At 39.9% G+C, this 15,036-nt stretch overlaps 1 protein-coding gene across 11 annotated transcripts in view; it reads left to right on the top strand.

Annotated features, from left to right (window-relative positions):
• The window catches only part of LOC137295704 (membrane-associated guanylate kinase, WW and PDZ domain-containing protein 1-like), a 137,050-nt gene that overhangs the window by 107,355 nt on the left and 14,659 nt on the right, over positions 1–15,036 (top strand). For 7 of the 11 annotated variants that reach the window (XM_067827208.1, XM_067827209.1, XM_067827218.1 and 4 more), the window contains exons 12-16: positions 110–215; positions 2,920–2,997; positions 5,573–6,705; positions 12,969–13,164; positions 14,248–14,388. In XM_067827208.1, coding sequence (XP_067683309.1) covers positions 110–215; positions 2,920–2,997; positions 5,573–6,705; positions 12,969–13,164; positions 14,248–14,388 — 1,654 coding nt within the window. The remainder of the gene's footprint in view (positions 1–109; positions 216–2,919; positions 2,998–5,572; positions 6,706–12,968; positions 13,165–14,247; positions 14,389–15,036) is intronic. The other 4 variants (XM_067827210.1, XM_067827212.1, XM_067827215.1 and 1 more) reach the window with 2 other exon arrangements.

Here is a 15,036-nt window from a genome sequence, read left to right on the forward strand (position 1 = left end):
ATAGTGTAAGTTGCATTTTAAGCCACATACTCAGTTTCTATGTGTTTTCTAATAAGAAGTTTATTTACTGAATATCCATATGCTGACTGTACCATTTCTTGTATTGCAGTCTAAAAGTTTTGATGAGAAACACGGCGGTGAAACAGGTCCCATCAACCAACCAGGTGCTTACTTCTTTACAGGGGGTCAGGGAAGTGGACATAACCACATTGCAGGTAGGTACACCCAGCAGTTCCCCCTAGTGGACATAATCATATTGCAGATAAGTACACCCAACAGTGCCTTCTAGTGGACATAACCATATTACAGGTAGGTACACCCAGTAGTGCCTTCTAGTGGACATAACCATCTTGCAGGTAGGTACACCCAGCAGTGCCCTCTAAAGGACATAACCATATTGCAGGTAGGTACACCCAGCAGTGCCCTCTAGTGGACATAACCATTATTGCAGGTAGGTAAACCCAGCAGTGCCCTCTAGTGCACAAAGCACTCAGGTCACAGTTTATGTCATTGCTTTGAATGTACGTGTGTCTGTATCCTGTCTGTCATCTCAAATCTTTATCTCTCTGATCTTTCAATTTTGGCAAACCTGTGTTATCTTGTGAGTGTGATGTTTTAATACACTTCACTGTACTGTTGTTAAGCAGAAAATTTCTAAAATGCCACACAAAGAAGTTATCTGTGATATTACTATTTAAAACAACATTAAAGACAACTAAGAAAGCCATGGGCTCAGGTCTGCAAGAGACGCAATGAAAGAAAGTAGGCTTCCAACATAAGTACATGATCTGGAAGCAATTGTGAAACAGCTTTCAGTCTTGCAGTAGAGCAGTTTATCCTGATGATGTGGCCAGAGGATTACCTTAAATATCCCCACAATCTGACAAGCAGTTCATGGAGACAGCGGCTACAAACTAATCAAACCTAATTATTTGGAGCATTTGTGATTAGGACAGCATATGTGAATTTAATACCAAACTAATTTGTTTGCACTGGGACCTTTTCGAATCCTTGTGCCATTTCCCTCACCATCGGACGTAGGTGTGAGTAAACAGGTCCGTCTAGTACCCATGTTGGCAGTGGACAATGGAGCTCAAACACATCACTTACCTAGCACAACACCTGTCTAGCAGGTCAACATTGACCCTGGATAAACAGGAACCTGTCAATTCAACACATGCACAATCCACTTAATTAAGGTAGCCTTGATGCTCTTCAGGCTACTGGGCGTACGTACACTGTAGGTTTGTGTGAAGTTGGTGACCAGAATCATTATCAGTCTTTTCTCAGGTATACTAATGGCCTTGAAGGTGAAAGTCTTTATTGATAAGGTCTTGTTGTTGAAGGTCTTTCATGGAAAGGCCTTGATGTTGAAAATCTTCCAAGAAGCCATGAAAATCACCAAAATAGCTTGAACAGACCTAGTGTCATTTGTTTATGAAGAGACTTTATTTTACCCTCTCACCTACACACTGGAGAACATTAGTCTTGTCAGTTGGTTTCAGGTCAACATGTCCATCAATGTCCTGGATGGAAGGTCTCCAAGTTGAGACAATTCTAATCCATCACACGATGACAGATGGCAACCGAGTTGATTAAAACCTTTATGATGATGATGAGTAAAAATTTGTGGAATGTGCTGTAACAAGTGATACTACAATATTTCCATGACATTCTTAGGCAAATACATAATCCTGATAGAGCAGGTTGGATTGCAGAAACTATTCAAAATAGCTGAATATCATTGTGGACTTGTGCCTTGGGATGGATGGTTCGGTGTTACTGTGACACCAACTGTCTTCCATTACTTAAACAGATACAGGGATGAAGACACTGATGCAAGCAAAGATGGCAGCTTATTGGTGTGTCTCGGCTGATAGTTGATCTTGGCTCAAGATGCAGCAGAACTTGAGCATAATTAACCCATTAAGGAGAAGAAAATTACCCCAGGCACATCAAAGCCTGAGTTGGTCTGACCTGTCTGTTCCCTAATCTTCATGACAGTTTTATGATAGGGAGATTACAGTTAAACGCAGAATTGACTGGTACGTCTTGCTGTGATATTGTTTGGAATGTGTCTGCAGGATGATCCACATGCACAGATATAGATTCTGACAGAGTGTGGGTGTGTAATGGCTTGATCATATTGTTTTATTGGTGGCCATAAATTTGGAATATTGATGTATGGTTAATTATTGCATGTAGAAAGGAGATGTTGGGCAGTTGTTAGCTCCATCACTGTAGAGAATTGATGAAAAAGGTCCCTGTATAACATGATGTATCAGTTGTTCTGAAAGTTGCTGATTCACCTCACTATATTTATTTCAGACCTTGTGTTTACATCTGATCACATGTGTCTGTAATGTTATAGCTGCAATGTATAGTCGGATGTGTGTTAAGTTAACATTTATAAATATCTATATAAAATTACACACTTTTGAAAAAGTTCATTAAAAGTTATGTTATTGATCCTCTGGAGTGTATCACACTGAGATAAAGATAAAGTTTATTACCAGTTTGTAGACACTGATATGATTGGGACAAAAGAATTAGTACTCAAGAGTTCATTAGAGTATGTTTTCAGTCCTGAAGTGAGCAGTCTCTTACCAAATACATTTTAGCATTCTAACTAGGAACTTCTATGAAGGAGGCCGCCTGGGATGATAATGAACCCAGGTCTTCAAAGCAGTTATCATCGAACAGTCTAAGATATGGGAGATTAGGAGAAGGAAGGGGAAGCCATCATTCCGCGGAGCACACGCTAATATCAACACCACACAGCCCATCACCGGGGAAACTGTTGTTGTCATAATAAATACTTGTTGTCTACACAACCATATGTTGATAAGTATTAAGACAACTTGAGAAAGTGGGAGAATTGAAAACTTGAGTTTATATGTGAAACATTTCTAATTTCAGAATTACCTGATGAGGGCTTTGATAGCCATAACAACGGCCATGCCTCCAGTCAAGAATCAGAGTTGGCGCATTCAGCAGGTTGGTCCAGTTGCTAACAAATGTTCCGTCAATGGATGCAACACTTAAAATTTTGTGTTTGCAGAAACCTTCATAGGGCAGTGTTTTTGTTATTCCATAGAAGAAGAACATTTATAAGTGACTGTGTATGTTTTCAAAATAGATACAGATATGGTATGACACTTTCACTAGACTGATTAGATATTTTGGGCATTAGCTTATCATGAAAATATGGTTTGTTTTGTTGTAGTATGTCTTAATTTTGTATTCATTATTTTGGGCAAATGTGTGAAGTTGATTTCCTTAATGTTGCAGTGTGACTTTGCAAGGATTTATCTAATATTTCAAACTTTCATGAACAAAATCCTTATTTGCAGAGATATAATAACAGTACACGTAAATATTGCATGAAATATGATGATGTGGAAGTGTTGATGTGGTCATATGGCCAAACCAACATATGAAATTGCACATTTCAGTTTGTGTGTGTTAATTTTTTTTGTTAATTCCTGTAAATTTTGGAACACACACCATCGTCTGAACTGGTCCATATGCTTTATCGCACCAGTACAGCTTAACCATATGATATCCTTCTGTGTGTTGTCTTCAATGTTATTGATTGAACACTAGCAATGACAGTCACATTGTGGATGCAGTTATGAATCTACACTAGACACTTTTCCTCCAGGGCAAATTGTGGTGGGTCCTGCAGTACATGTTTTTATGGTGGAGGGTATTTAGTGCTATTGTAGTCAGTTGTCATTAAAAATCTTCTGATAGTTTGGCTAAGAATGAATGACATGAATGAATGGTGGCAATCAGCATGATAAGAATATGGTTACGTCTTGTTTTTTCTTCTTATTAGGTTTCCTGTGTAGTAGATCTCTATGGAAGACTTCCATATTTGTTGGCTAATCTGTCTTCCATCAGAATAAACACACAGCAGCAGCATGGTTGAGTGACATCAATCCCACGTTACACCTTCTCCCACTATCTCCACCGAGGCTGCAGGTGTAGAGACATGTAGTTTCACTTGCAGTGCTATACCCCTTTTACCCTCTTTGATTATGCCTCTCCTCCTTCACACATCTACAAATTAAACCCAGCTTTTAATACTTTACTCCATTTCTTCCGCCCTCCCTTCACCTCTTCCTCCCAGCCATCATCGTGATACTGTTGGAATATTACTGAAAGAATAGTGAAACCAAACTCACTCATTTCTCACGTCCCACACTTTTTCCATGCTAAACCCATCAAGCCAACAGGTATATAGACATTCAGTATCAGTGGTAGTGCTGTACCCACTTTCCCCACCCCCACTGTCCCTTCACCCCAACCCTCCCTTCACACCATCATCCCTCCCACACCTCTCCATGCTAAACCCACCTAGCTGGCAGGTGTACTGACATTCAGTATCAGCTGCAGGGCTATAGACCAAGGTTCACACTTCCCCCTGTCTTCCTCTGATAAGCACCGATCCTCTATGTTCCAATCACACTGCACATAATTAAGATTATAAGGCTTCTCACCTTGCTCCAAACACATGCAAGCAGTGATCGGCCTGCTTCCTACGTTGGGGATATTTTCGACCATTCAGCCTCCTTCTCGGCAGGCTTGGTGCCGGGCTGACATTTGCCTGTTTTCCTAGCCAGTGAGCACCCATGCAGAGTATGCCTTGAAGAAACATGTGATATTTGCTCTTTCAGAGTCACAGGCCACTCTGTGTATTGTTTGTCATGACATATTGTTAGGAGAGATGTTTAGGTCAAGATGGAATAAGATCTTTGGCTGTTGCCTCAGACATGATATAAGTGTACATCACGCTGGTTGATAAGCACCGCATCCCATGATAAGCCAGTCTCACTTGGTGGTGCCAGTGTTTGGATTGCTTACTGCTTTCATTTTATTTCTTGGATAGTGGATGGAGTTCTTGCTCACTGTATTGTGATTTTGAAGAATTTAGAAGAGTGTTACTGGTGTAATTGGGTTTCAATGAATTAGGAAGCACCATTGGATGGATTATAGGAAACGGTCCGTGTCCTGCTCGCTCATTGCTATGGCAAGTGCAGTGATATAGAATAACAGATATGTTTGGTATTCTGATGGAACTGCTGCAGATGTTGTGAGAGGGTAAAGAAAACATTAATTCTCTGTTCAACTCGGTAGGATACAATCAAGCTTATTTATACAAATTGTGATGGATTTATTCCGATTAGAAGAGTTCCCAGCCAGGCCGGGGCACTGGTGTGGTACTGAGGTAATTATTCTGGTATGAAACAGGATATCCTGGATGGGAATCTGTGCATATCTGACCAAGGTTCTGGGATGTGCACATCTGATAGGAAATAACATTTTCCGTCATTGTCGGCAGTTTCATCAATTTTGGAAGGCGTGTTAGAGGCTGCTTATTCAAAACAAATGTTTTGACGAGGGTGAGGTGTGGAATGCATCACAAGGAAGTGCATTAACAATATGCAAGTGTGGAAAGATAATAATGATGGCGGAGTTATTGCTGGCTAGGATAGTGTATCTGGGATTGTTAAATTGCGTACGTCGATGGCGCTGTGTAAGGTGTTGTGTTTCCCTGTTATTACAGATGCCGATGAAGTTGATGCTTCCTCGGCAACAAGGACAAAGACGCCAACCAAGGAAATGGGGAACAGGCCCAAAACACCCTCCAGTAGTGAACAGAGACCCAAAACACCATTAGAGCGCCCCAAAACACCTACAAAGAATTATGGGATTACAATGGACAACAGGGGGAGGCCTCCTATTTCTGCTCGGCCGGACATGCCGACTAGACTACAAGATTTACATTTAAGGAATGATGAAAGTTCCCATGAGTTTAATACTCATCATAATCATTCCCGGACAGATTTTTATAATTCGGGTAATTATGAACATGCAAATTCTCGGCCTCCTCCCGGACCACGAGACCATCAACGTCACAACGATCATGGCTTCCGGCAAGATGGCCGTCGGCCAGAATTCCGTCATGATCCTTACGGTAGTCCAAGAAGTAATTATCCTATGCAAAATTCTTTTGGTGAACGAAGGGAAGTGGAGAGAGAAGGGAGGTATGGGTACGACAGAGGCGATAATGCCAAACCGGGACAATTTCGGAGTCGTACACCGGGTCCCGAGTTAATGAATCGTGGTATGGGCCCGGACTATAGAACAGATACTCACAGACCAAAAACTCCCACAGCTCAAGATATGCGAAGTAAAACGCCATTGCCAAATTTTTCTCAGAATGCACGAGACTACAGCCAAAGTGGGAGGTACACTCCAAACCCTGCCTGGCAACATGGACGATCGTACCAACAAGATTTTAACCGGCAGTGGCCAAGTGATGTGAATTCACCACCGATATCAAGAAGGTTAGAAACCTTTGAAAACTCTGTTCATGATCGCAGTTATGGTAGTGACTATTCCCGGAATGCTATGGGCCAGGGATCGCCTGGCAGTGTCGGTCGGCCACCTCGGCAGAGCACATCATTCGAAACAGAAGACCCGACACCTAGCAATATCACTCGAGTGCCTAAACGGCCACCTTTATATTCAGGGTCTTCGTTTTCAAATCCAGGAGGACATTCTCCAAGGAATATGAATCGCTTTCCTGAGCAGCGTGAGGATGACTCGCACTTTATGGAGATGACAGTGCATTTACATCGACATGAGAGTGGGTTCGGATTCAGAATTATTGGCGGTACGGAGGAAGGCTCACAGGTAAGAATTCATTCTATTTTAATATATTCTTTTCAACTTGTAAATTAAACACATTTATAGAATTAACCCATGTGGTCAATTGCACCTGGCAAGAGAACATTTTAACCACTTACCTACCCAAACACACCTAAGTGATAAGGACAAGCACCAAAACCATTAGTATATTTATGGGACAAATTCTTCAAGTGCTTTGATCGCCAGTTGGATTTCCTCCATTACTAAGAAACAGTGTTGAATGCATCTGCACCTTAATTTTTTCGGTACAGTCAAATCCTTTCAAGAATTTGTCAGCTGTGAGTTATTAATGCCAAACATTTCTCTTGTATCTTTGATACCTGTATTACACTTCAGGGAGCCCCCAAAGTGTAAGATATGTAATTGGTTTCGAACCCACAAATTTACTCAGCCTCTTGCAGTTTTCTTTCAGTATTTACAGATCAGGAAACTAAATCCCAAATGTATTTTTCTATCAAACATGATCATAGTCATCACGTATATAGAATCAACAGATCGTGTCATAGGTAGTGATCATATTCCCATCTACAACATCACACAGGAGATTGTTCTGCAACCCATCGGGACAAAATATAACCACAAATAAACAGACCGAGACATTAGTCAGAGCTGAGTTGAGTGAAGAGAGTTATTGATACAGGCTGGAGCAAGAACAAATAAACAGTACCTGACATAGTGCTGGGACTGTGTATTGTGGCGACCAGATAGGGGGTAGGACCCAAAGGTCAGTTCAGGAACTGCCTTGATGTAGATAGAATTGGCTGATGGCGGGGTGCCCATCTGATGGGTCCAGATCTTAGATGTCAGAATATCAGGTGCTTGTCCAACTGTTAATTTGGTTTCTGTTTAATGGGCAGTCTATGTGTGATGAATAAGAAGGAGAGTTGTATGAATATACAGCTTCTTTTCTATAATATTAGTGATGTTTTGATGAGGCTTCTTACCCCCTTATTAAGCAAAGAAGTTGTATATCCATGGAGCGCTCCTCGTTCATCACACCAATTTCTAAATACTTCTCAAACAAGTCATAGTGGGGATGGTAGTGTTTAGGGATTGAATCTTGTGTTTGGTAAGTTTGTTTTTGAAAATAACAAACGTATTAAACACTGTTGTGTCATTTTAACATTTCAAAGGCATGTTTATACTCCTATGATCTTGAAAATCATGACAGCGTATTCTTGTTTTGAAATCAAAATGCATTTTGAAAATCATCCATAAATATTATGTCTCACAACTGATGGTCCTAAACAGAGCCTAATGCAAACATTCAACTATATCTTTATTTTCAAATCCTGTCAGTGAGTTTCTCAAGATAACATTCTAGTGATTGAAGGACCAGCTCTGCTATCACTACCTCACAGTTCATGGAGTGAACAGGTGTTGATAAAAGTGCAATTAGACATTGAATGTGAAGGAGGAATTTATTATGCTTCAAAGAGTTCACTGAAGTCTGGTTCTTCATTCACTTGAACAGATTATGTTACCTAAAATTCCACTGTTACACTCTGAGGGATGAGTCAGTGTTCAAATGCCTCAAAGCCAAGGAGCCGAAACACTGGGAAGATACTTACCAGTTTTTTGAAGTGATTACTGGGAATTTTATCTAGAATGCATTTTGCTATACATGGTCTGTTTGTAATGAGCTCACTAACCTGAATTGCTTAATTTGATTTGGTCATTTAACATTTGTTACATCACTCTTGTTACACTAACAGGTTACCTGGCCAGTTAATTGCTGGAAACAAAGTCTGGTTATCTCCGTAGTAACAGTATGCGAAACAAATTTCACTAGCCCGTCAGACCAACTATGTCTGAGAGTTGCTGCCCACAAAATAATTCACTAGTCCAAAATTTGGATGAAGAAACTGCAAAAGACACAGGTTTCGTCATTAATGCTGCTGATATGATACACATTTGTATTAGGCATTATCTGGCCTGTGTATTATTACTAAAGAAGTTGGAGAGAGTGATATATTTACAAGATGACCCCTTGAAAATACACTTGCCATTTGGGCCAGTGGCAGTGGAAATGAACTGGTTCGCCAATTTCACACAGTGCTCAGTAACATGACAAACATAAATTTGTCCAAAGCAGGTTCATGTTCATTAGGCAAGGCTGATGTACTTCCTGGTCTAACTCAGCTGTGTGATGGTGTGTATATATATATATAGGAGGCCTAGGTCTATGGTGCAGCATACAGAGTTGCTTCCCTTAGCTATTTCAGTATCTGCTGATTGTTGAACAAGACAAGGGCTGCATAAGTCTTAACCTGGGCTTGTTGGTTTCACTGAAATGTCCATGTACCAGCACTATGCTGGCATTCCTTCTGACATCCAGTGGTATCTTCCTCGAAATGGTAACTCATAGCTAACCCACCTTCCTCCCTATCAGATCATCAATTGCTCCCAACATAGGTTGAGGTAAATAATGGGTAGCAGTGTATGTTTACAGTCACGAATGCTTGTTCACATGAAACTGGAATGTTCAGGTTGAAATAAATGACATTCCAGAGAACAGTAGTGAAAGAGTTGTGGTTTGACTTGTAAGTCATTGCATGGTAGTTGTTCCCTGCTTGTTCCCACAACCCACAAGGTTGGCATGATTGATTGGTTTCAACTATACATGGATATATGTTGTAAACAGAAGGGTAGGCAAAAAGTGTTATTTGAAGCCCATGCTGTATAATGCTATATCGCACATCCTGTTTTTGCTGATATCACACCACTGTGTGTTGTATATATGATAGTGTACCTTCAACCACAATTTAACTTGTATATGTTTTTTAAGTCACTGTGTAAGAGGGTTAAAACTTACTGCTGGAAAGACATCAGTGTTATTTCCATCTCTGTTGCTTATCCACACCGTAACATGGAAATACAATCTCTGATACCTCAAGAAAGTGTATGAAACACTATATTCTAACACCATGTAGGCAGTAGAGATAATGTACACACACAGTAGCATCAGAGGATAATGGTTGAGCCTGCTATACAGATCTAAATCCCTTCCTGTCAAAATATGGCAGGCGGTACTAGTAAATGTTTGGCACCCCCCATACCGACAGGCAATATATTCTTGCCTTATATTGTTGGAGTAATCTTCAGCAGTGGTATCTGCATTGTTGAACGTATATGTTGAACTAAACAGCACTATCTAGTCTTGGCCCTAGTCTGTAGTAAATGAGCAGTCCACAGTACCATGGTGCTATCACAAACAATTAGTGCTTGTTTGCTAATTGATCCTCCAGTGTTTGTCATTTTTGACGCTTGATGAAAGTTGGTTGGATTGTGCTTAAAATATGTTTGATTTATTCATCAAGAGAGATAGACCATAAGGGGGATGGGGTAGCATAGTGGTTGAAGTGTCCACTCATCACGCTGCATACCTGGGTTGGATACTCGTGCCCTCTATCCTCAGGCTGTGCCTTACCCTAAGGAGTAGGGGTTGTTTGATCAGGGTTGCATTTTCAGAAAGGAGACTAGGATAGTTTGGGATAACATACCTTTACCCTAACACAACAAATTCAAAGGATTGAAGAGGTGTTGAGATACATGATGCGAGAACCAGATCCCACAGATAGTGATGTTAGACTACACCTGTTAAACTCGACTGTAGCCTTTTAAGTCAATATGCTCTACTGCCACATTTAGCAGTATTCCAGCAGTATCAGGGCATCTAGTTAAACAAAGGAGGAACATTCAGAAAGATTATTAGAAGCAACTGTCAAATGAATATACAGTCTATTAAGATCTTGTTCAATGTTTTGTTTCAAGGCTTGAACACAGAAAGTTAAATTCCATTGATTCCTAACTGAGGTTGCTTTGGAGACACAAAGAGCCTGCCAGTGTTTATGACCTTGGCAGTAATAAATTGACATGTTTCTAAGTTTACTGACATTGAAATGACTTCTGGCTTGCTGCCACAGCTGGTGGGCCATATCCATTGTTTCTTCTCCCGGCTATCTCCACTGTCAGTGTTGGCACTGTAGAAACATAGACTTAAGGAATGCACTCAAATCACAGACACTTATGACTGGTCATCTTATTTTCATTGACCTGAATGAGTGCTGTTTGGGGCTGTTTTTAGCAATATTTTGGCAATATCTTTGAGGAGAAGTAAACTAATCAAAACCACCTTCCCTCAATCACTCATTCACAAATAATACTGTTATACAGACCCCAAAATAAATATATCCAAGAAGTCCCAAACAAGTCTAGAAAATGTGGCAGCTCTAGATTCCACAGTTTCGGGTCTGAAAATGAAAAAAGTCACAGGGCTCTTTTTCATTATATCTCTTCTATTTTCTTATTACGAGCTTTTTTTCTCTGATATGTTATTGGACTAAAATAATCCCCACACATATGGGACTGTCATGAACCAGGCCATGTTGTTCAGTACAGAGGTAACTTACAATGTATATGGTGCAATCATCTTTATCCCATATTGCATACCTGTCTATGCCATATGCTAGATTTAGTGCACCTGAAGAAAATAAACCATTTTGCCTGACTTGTGAACTTTATAGATCATATCGCAGCACATGAGGTGCAATATCTTTCAATATATTTCAACATGATGTTAAATGAGGGTTATACATTCAGAGAGCAACAGACTGTGAACATTGCAGCCATATGGCGCTGAGAGCTGGAAACAGATGTATCCAGTCTTGGAGATGGGATACAACCAATATCCATTACATTCATTAGGCGCCAACAAATCTTTAAATACTCTAAGAACAAATGGTTGAAAAAACAGTGTCTTATGTTTAAGCTACTTCCAACTGTTCCTTCACTACAAAGACTGAAGATGCACAACTTGCATTGTTGGACTACTAACTGTTTCACTTTTTGCCAGTTTTGTACTTTAGAATATATTCCACTCAATTTTTTTATAAGGAAGTGCTCAAGGGATGTCCAAATTTGAACGATTGCTTGGATATATTGCCACAATAATTTCCATATTATGTCCATGGAAATGACAAATGTATGACAAAACAAGACATTCAGTGAGTTGTCACTGTCACAAAGTGTGAAGTATCTCATAATTCCTATCATTTGTTGAGTAGTGTATTTCATATCAACCAGAACTTGCATTATATGCTGAAGACAAAAATGTATAGAAAATAAAGTGAGGCTAACTTTTGATTCGAAATTCAACCACTGTTGTTTCAGGGCCAGTTTTAATTTGGCTGTGTTTTCAATTTCACCACTGTAGTCCACACAAACATTTTTTGAAGCATGACCATGAGGAGGAAGATAAGCTGGTGTATTTTAGTCCAACTTTCTCCTGTGTTTTTGCACTCAATCTTCATGCTGCTGAGTGCAAGTTATTTCAGATGTGATCTTTTTCCATGACTCCTTCTTGATCAATCTAACAGCAGGGGAAGTATGTCATGCAAATTGTGTTTGGGATCTGTAACTGGTTTTCTATCTCCCTAAATCATTTCCACACCATTGACTTCCTTAAATGAGTTAAGATCATTTGACATATAATCTCAAAGAAATGTGCTGAAGTGACAAAGGTTAATCTTCTGGGTGAAAAACTTGAAACAATAACCTAAGGCATGATATTGGGTTGAGTTTAAAGGGTGCTACCATCACTTGGGTGATGATGGTGGAAGTGGTGCCACCTGGTGGAGTAATCAGGAAGTACTTCGTATGGCATGAACGTCATCAGTGCTGGGTGTTGGTTGATACTGGATAGCCTGCATCACACAATTAAATAGAGTCATTTGTTGCCACATAGATGAATACTCCAGATGAGTAGGATCAGTTGGAGAGGCTTGTCAAGCGTACTTGTGTGCATCAAGAAACAAATTATTTCTTGCACTGTGGTAATGTGTAATTAATTATGATACAGATAAAGATAAGTGATGGATATATTTACACTTGATTGCCATGATTATGTTGTCAGCAACACCATTATGTTAGACAGTCATGGATGATCATGTAGAGAGGGTGCATCACCAGGGCAGCTATGGGGCGATGGTTAAAGCGTTTGCTTATCATGCCAAAGGTCCATGTTCAGTTCCCCACATGGGTACAATGTGTGAAGCCCAGGTCTGGTATCCCCTACCTCTATATATTAAAGCAGCATAAACCCATACTTTCTCACTCGGTCATTGCAACCATATGGTTTAATGCATTTTGGATGACATTTATATATGAAAATACATCGTATGGAATTGGTATCTAAAATAATTATGATCATGATGAATTCTGTAATGATTTTGTTTGTTTGTTTGTAGGTGTCTGTCGGACACATAGTTCCTGGCGGTTCAGCAGACTTGGATGGCAGAATCCGCACAGGGGATGAGATTACATTTGTAGACAACAATTCTGTCATCAACTCCTCGCATCACCGGGTCGTACAGCTCATGGGTGCCTCTTCCCTCAATGGGCGGGTAACTCTTGGCATTAGGAGGAGGATTACCTCATTTCCAGGTATGTGAAGCATGCACTACCTTCAAAAGGATACGACACAGCTTGGTAAGAACTGTGGCTGCTACTGGACTGGAAGATACTATTTGAATAGGATTGTTTGAAGAAATATAGTTGGAAAAATGTATTATTCAAAAACAATTTTATGTTGTTTTCATGAGCAGAAAAAAAATGATATATTTCTCTCTCTGCAAAATATTATGATTTCTCTGTAGTTGACTCTTTCCTTTTTTGTCCGAAAAAAATAATGAAATGTCATGTTTAACACGGGTACAGAGAGTAACTGCTTTTCTTCTGCTATCGCTTTGCCAGAAGATGCTTACTGTCGCTTGTGGGATGAGCAGGTGCTTGTTTCACAGATGAACAAATGTTCCTTCTTTTCTGTCTCTGATATATTACATGACAGTCTTAACATTCCCTCTGTAACATTTCTTACAATAATCTCACTCCTTGAATAGCAGTATTTGTCTATTGTTTCTGATGAAATTTCAGTTTTAATAATGCTCACTTTATGTGCAGATCCTGTGAAAGATTTATAAGTAAATTTCATGTAGTGTATTATAAGGTAATATGGGTACATAACGTTATTTTTATAACAAATCCTGTAACAAATTCACTTATTATACTCTTTTTCTTGTCCACTTGTGTATGTGTTAATCATTTACATCATTCATATATCTGTTAGCTACTGTGTCGATGCTTGTTATCTTGAATGGCTGTCTCGGACTATTGGTTATTTCACACCCGCTCCATACAACAAAGTGGTCTTAGCACTACAACTGGCACAAGAGAAAGAACTCTAAATTGTCTTATGTAGATGACTTTGCAAATATAGGCTCAGAGTTCGATTCATTTACCTTCTCCCACATGGGTGCAGTGAGTGAAGCCCATTTCTGGTGTTCTCTGCAGTGATACTGCTGGGATATTGCTAAAGCATTGTAAAACCAAAGTCACACATTCTCTATTTCAAAACACTTTCCATGCCATTTTTCACTGGTAAGCCTCACTCAAGATAACTAGAATCGACAGTAGATCTATGAGAATGAGATCAGCAAACTGAAGGGGCCGTTGTAATTTCTGATCTAGATGTATCTCAGCCGAATGCTAGCACATCATCCCAGTCATTCCCGTATGACGTCACCGTCACACGCAAAGAACGGGAAGGTTTTGGGTTTGTAATTATATCCTCTGTGACCAAGGCGGGGACGACCATAGGTGAGTTCATTGGTACGTGTCGCCGGGACGAGGTCCTCATTTTTCTACCTCTTGAATGACTTGGTGAACACTCGTGGGAAAACTGGCGGCTGAATTGCATTGCTACATCTCATACCTAAAACACTGACGGCCATGATGGAATTGTGACATTTAAAAGGTGTCAGACTTACTTCTGTACCAAAATCTCAGTGGTGCAGACAGGACGTTTAGGGCTTTTGGCTGATCAGCACCCTAATTCTCCAATACTTTATTTCGAACTTAGTTTATATAATGCAGAATGGTCAGTCAGGAAATACTGAACATTGTTTTCTTCATATATGTCCATTGATGGTGGGGTAACATATTTTGTACAAAAAGACAAATGTGAAGAAAAATATGCAGAAAATATACCAAAGTGGTCTTGCAGAAAGTGTTGGAATACCTTTGTCCCATGGACTGAAGGTTTCAACTGTTGTCTTCAGTCTCCTGTTATCCAGTGATCTACTGCTACATGAAAACAAACTGTTATCAACTGTATCTGACATGTGCCCACTATATTGACGATAAAATGATAAAATCCAACATGGAGGCATGACCCGACAAGAACTGGCAGGTAGCCATGTATACTGGGCGAGCAGATTGGATTCTTCTCCTGAAACAATCAGAAAACCTACTTAAGGG

This window comes from Haliotis asinina, chromosome 9 (assembly GCF_037392515.1).
Source record: "Haliotis asinina isolate JCU_RB_2024 chromosome 9, JCU_Hal_asi_v2, whole genome shotgun sequence".
In the NCBI taxonomy this organism is placed as follows: domain Eukaryota; kingdom Metazoa; phylum Mollusca; class Gastropoda; order Lepetellida; family Haliotidae; genus Haliotis; species Haliotis asinina.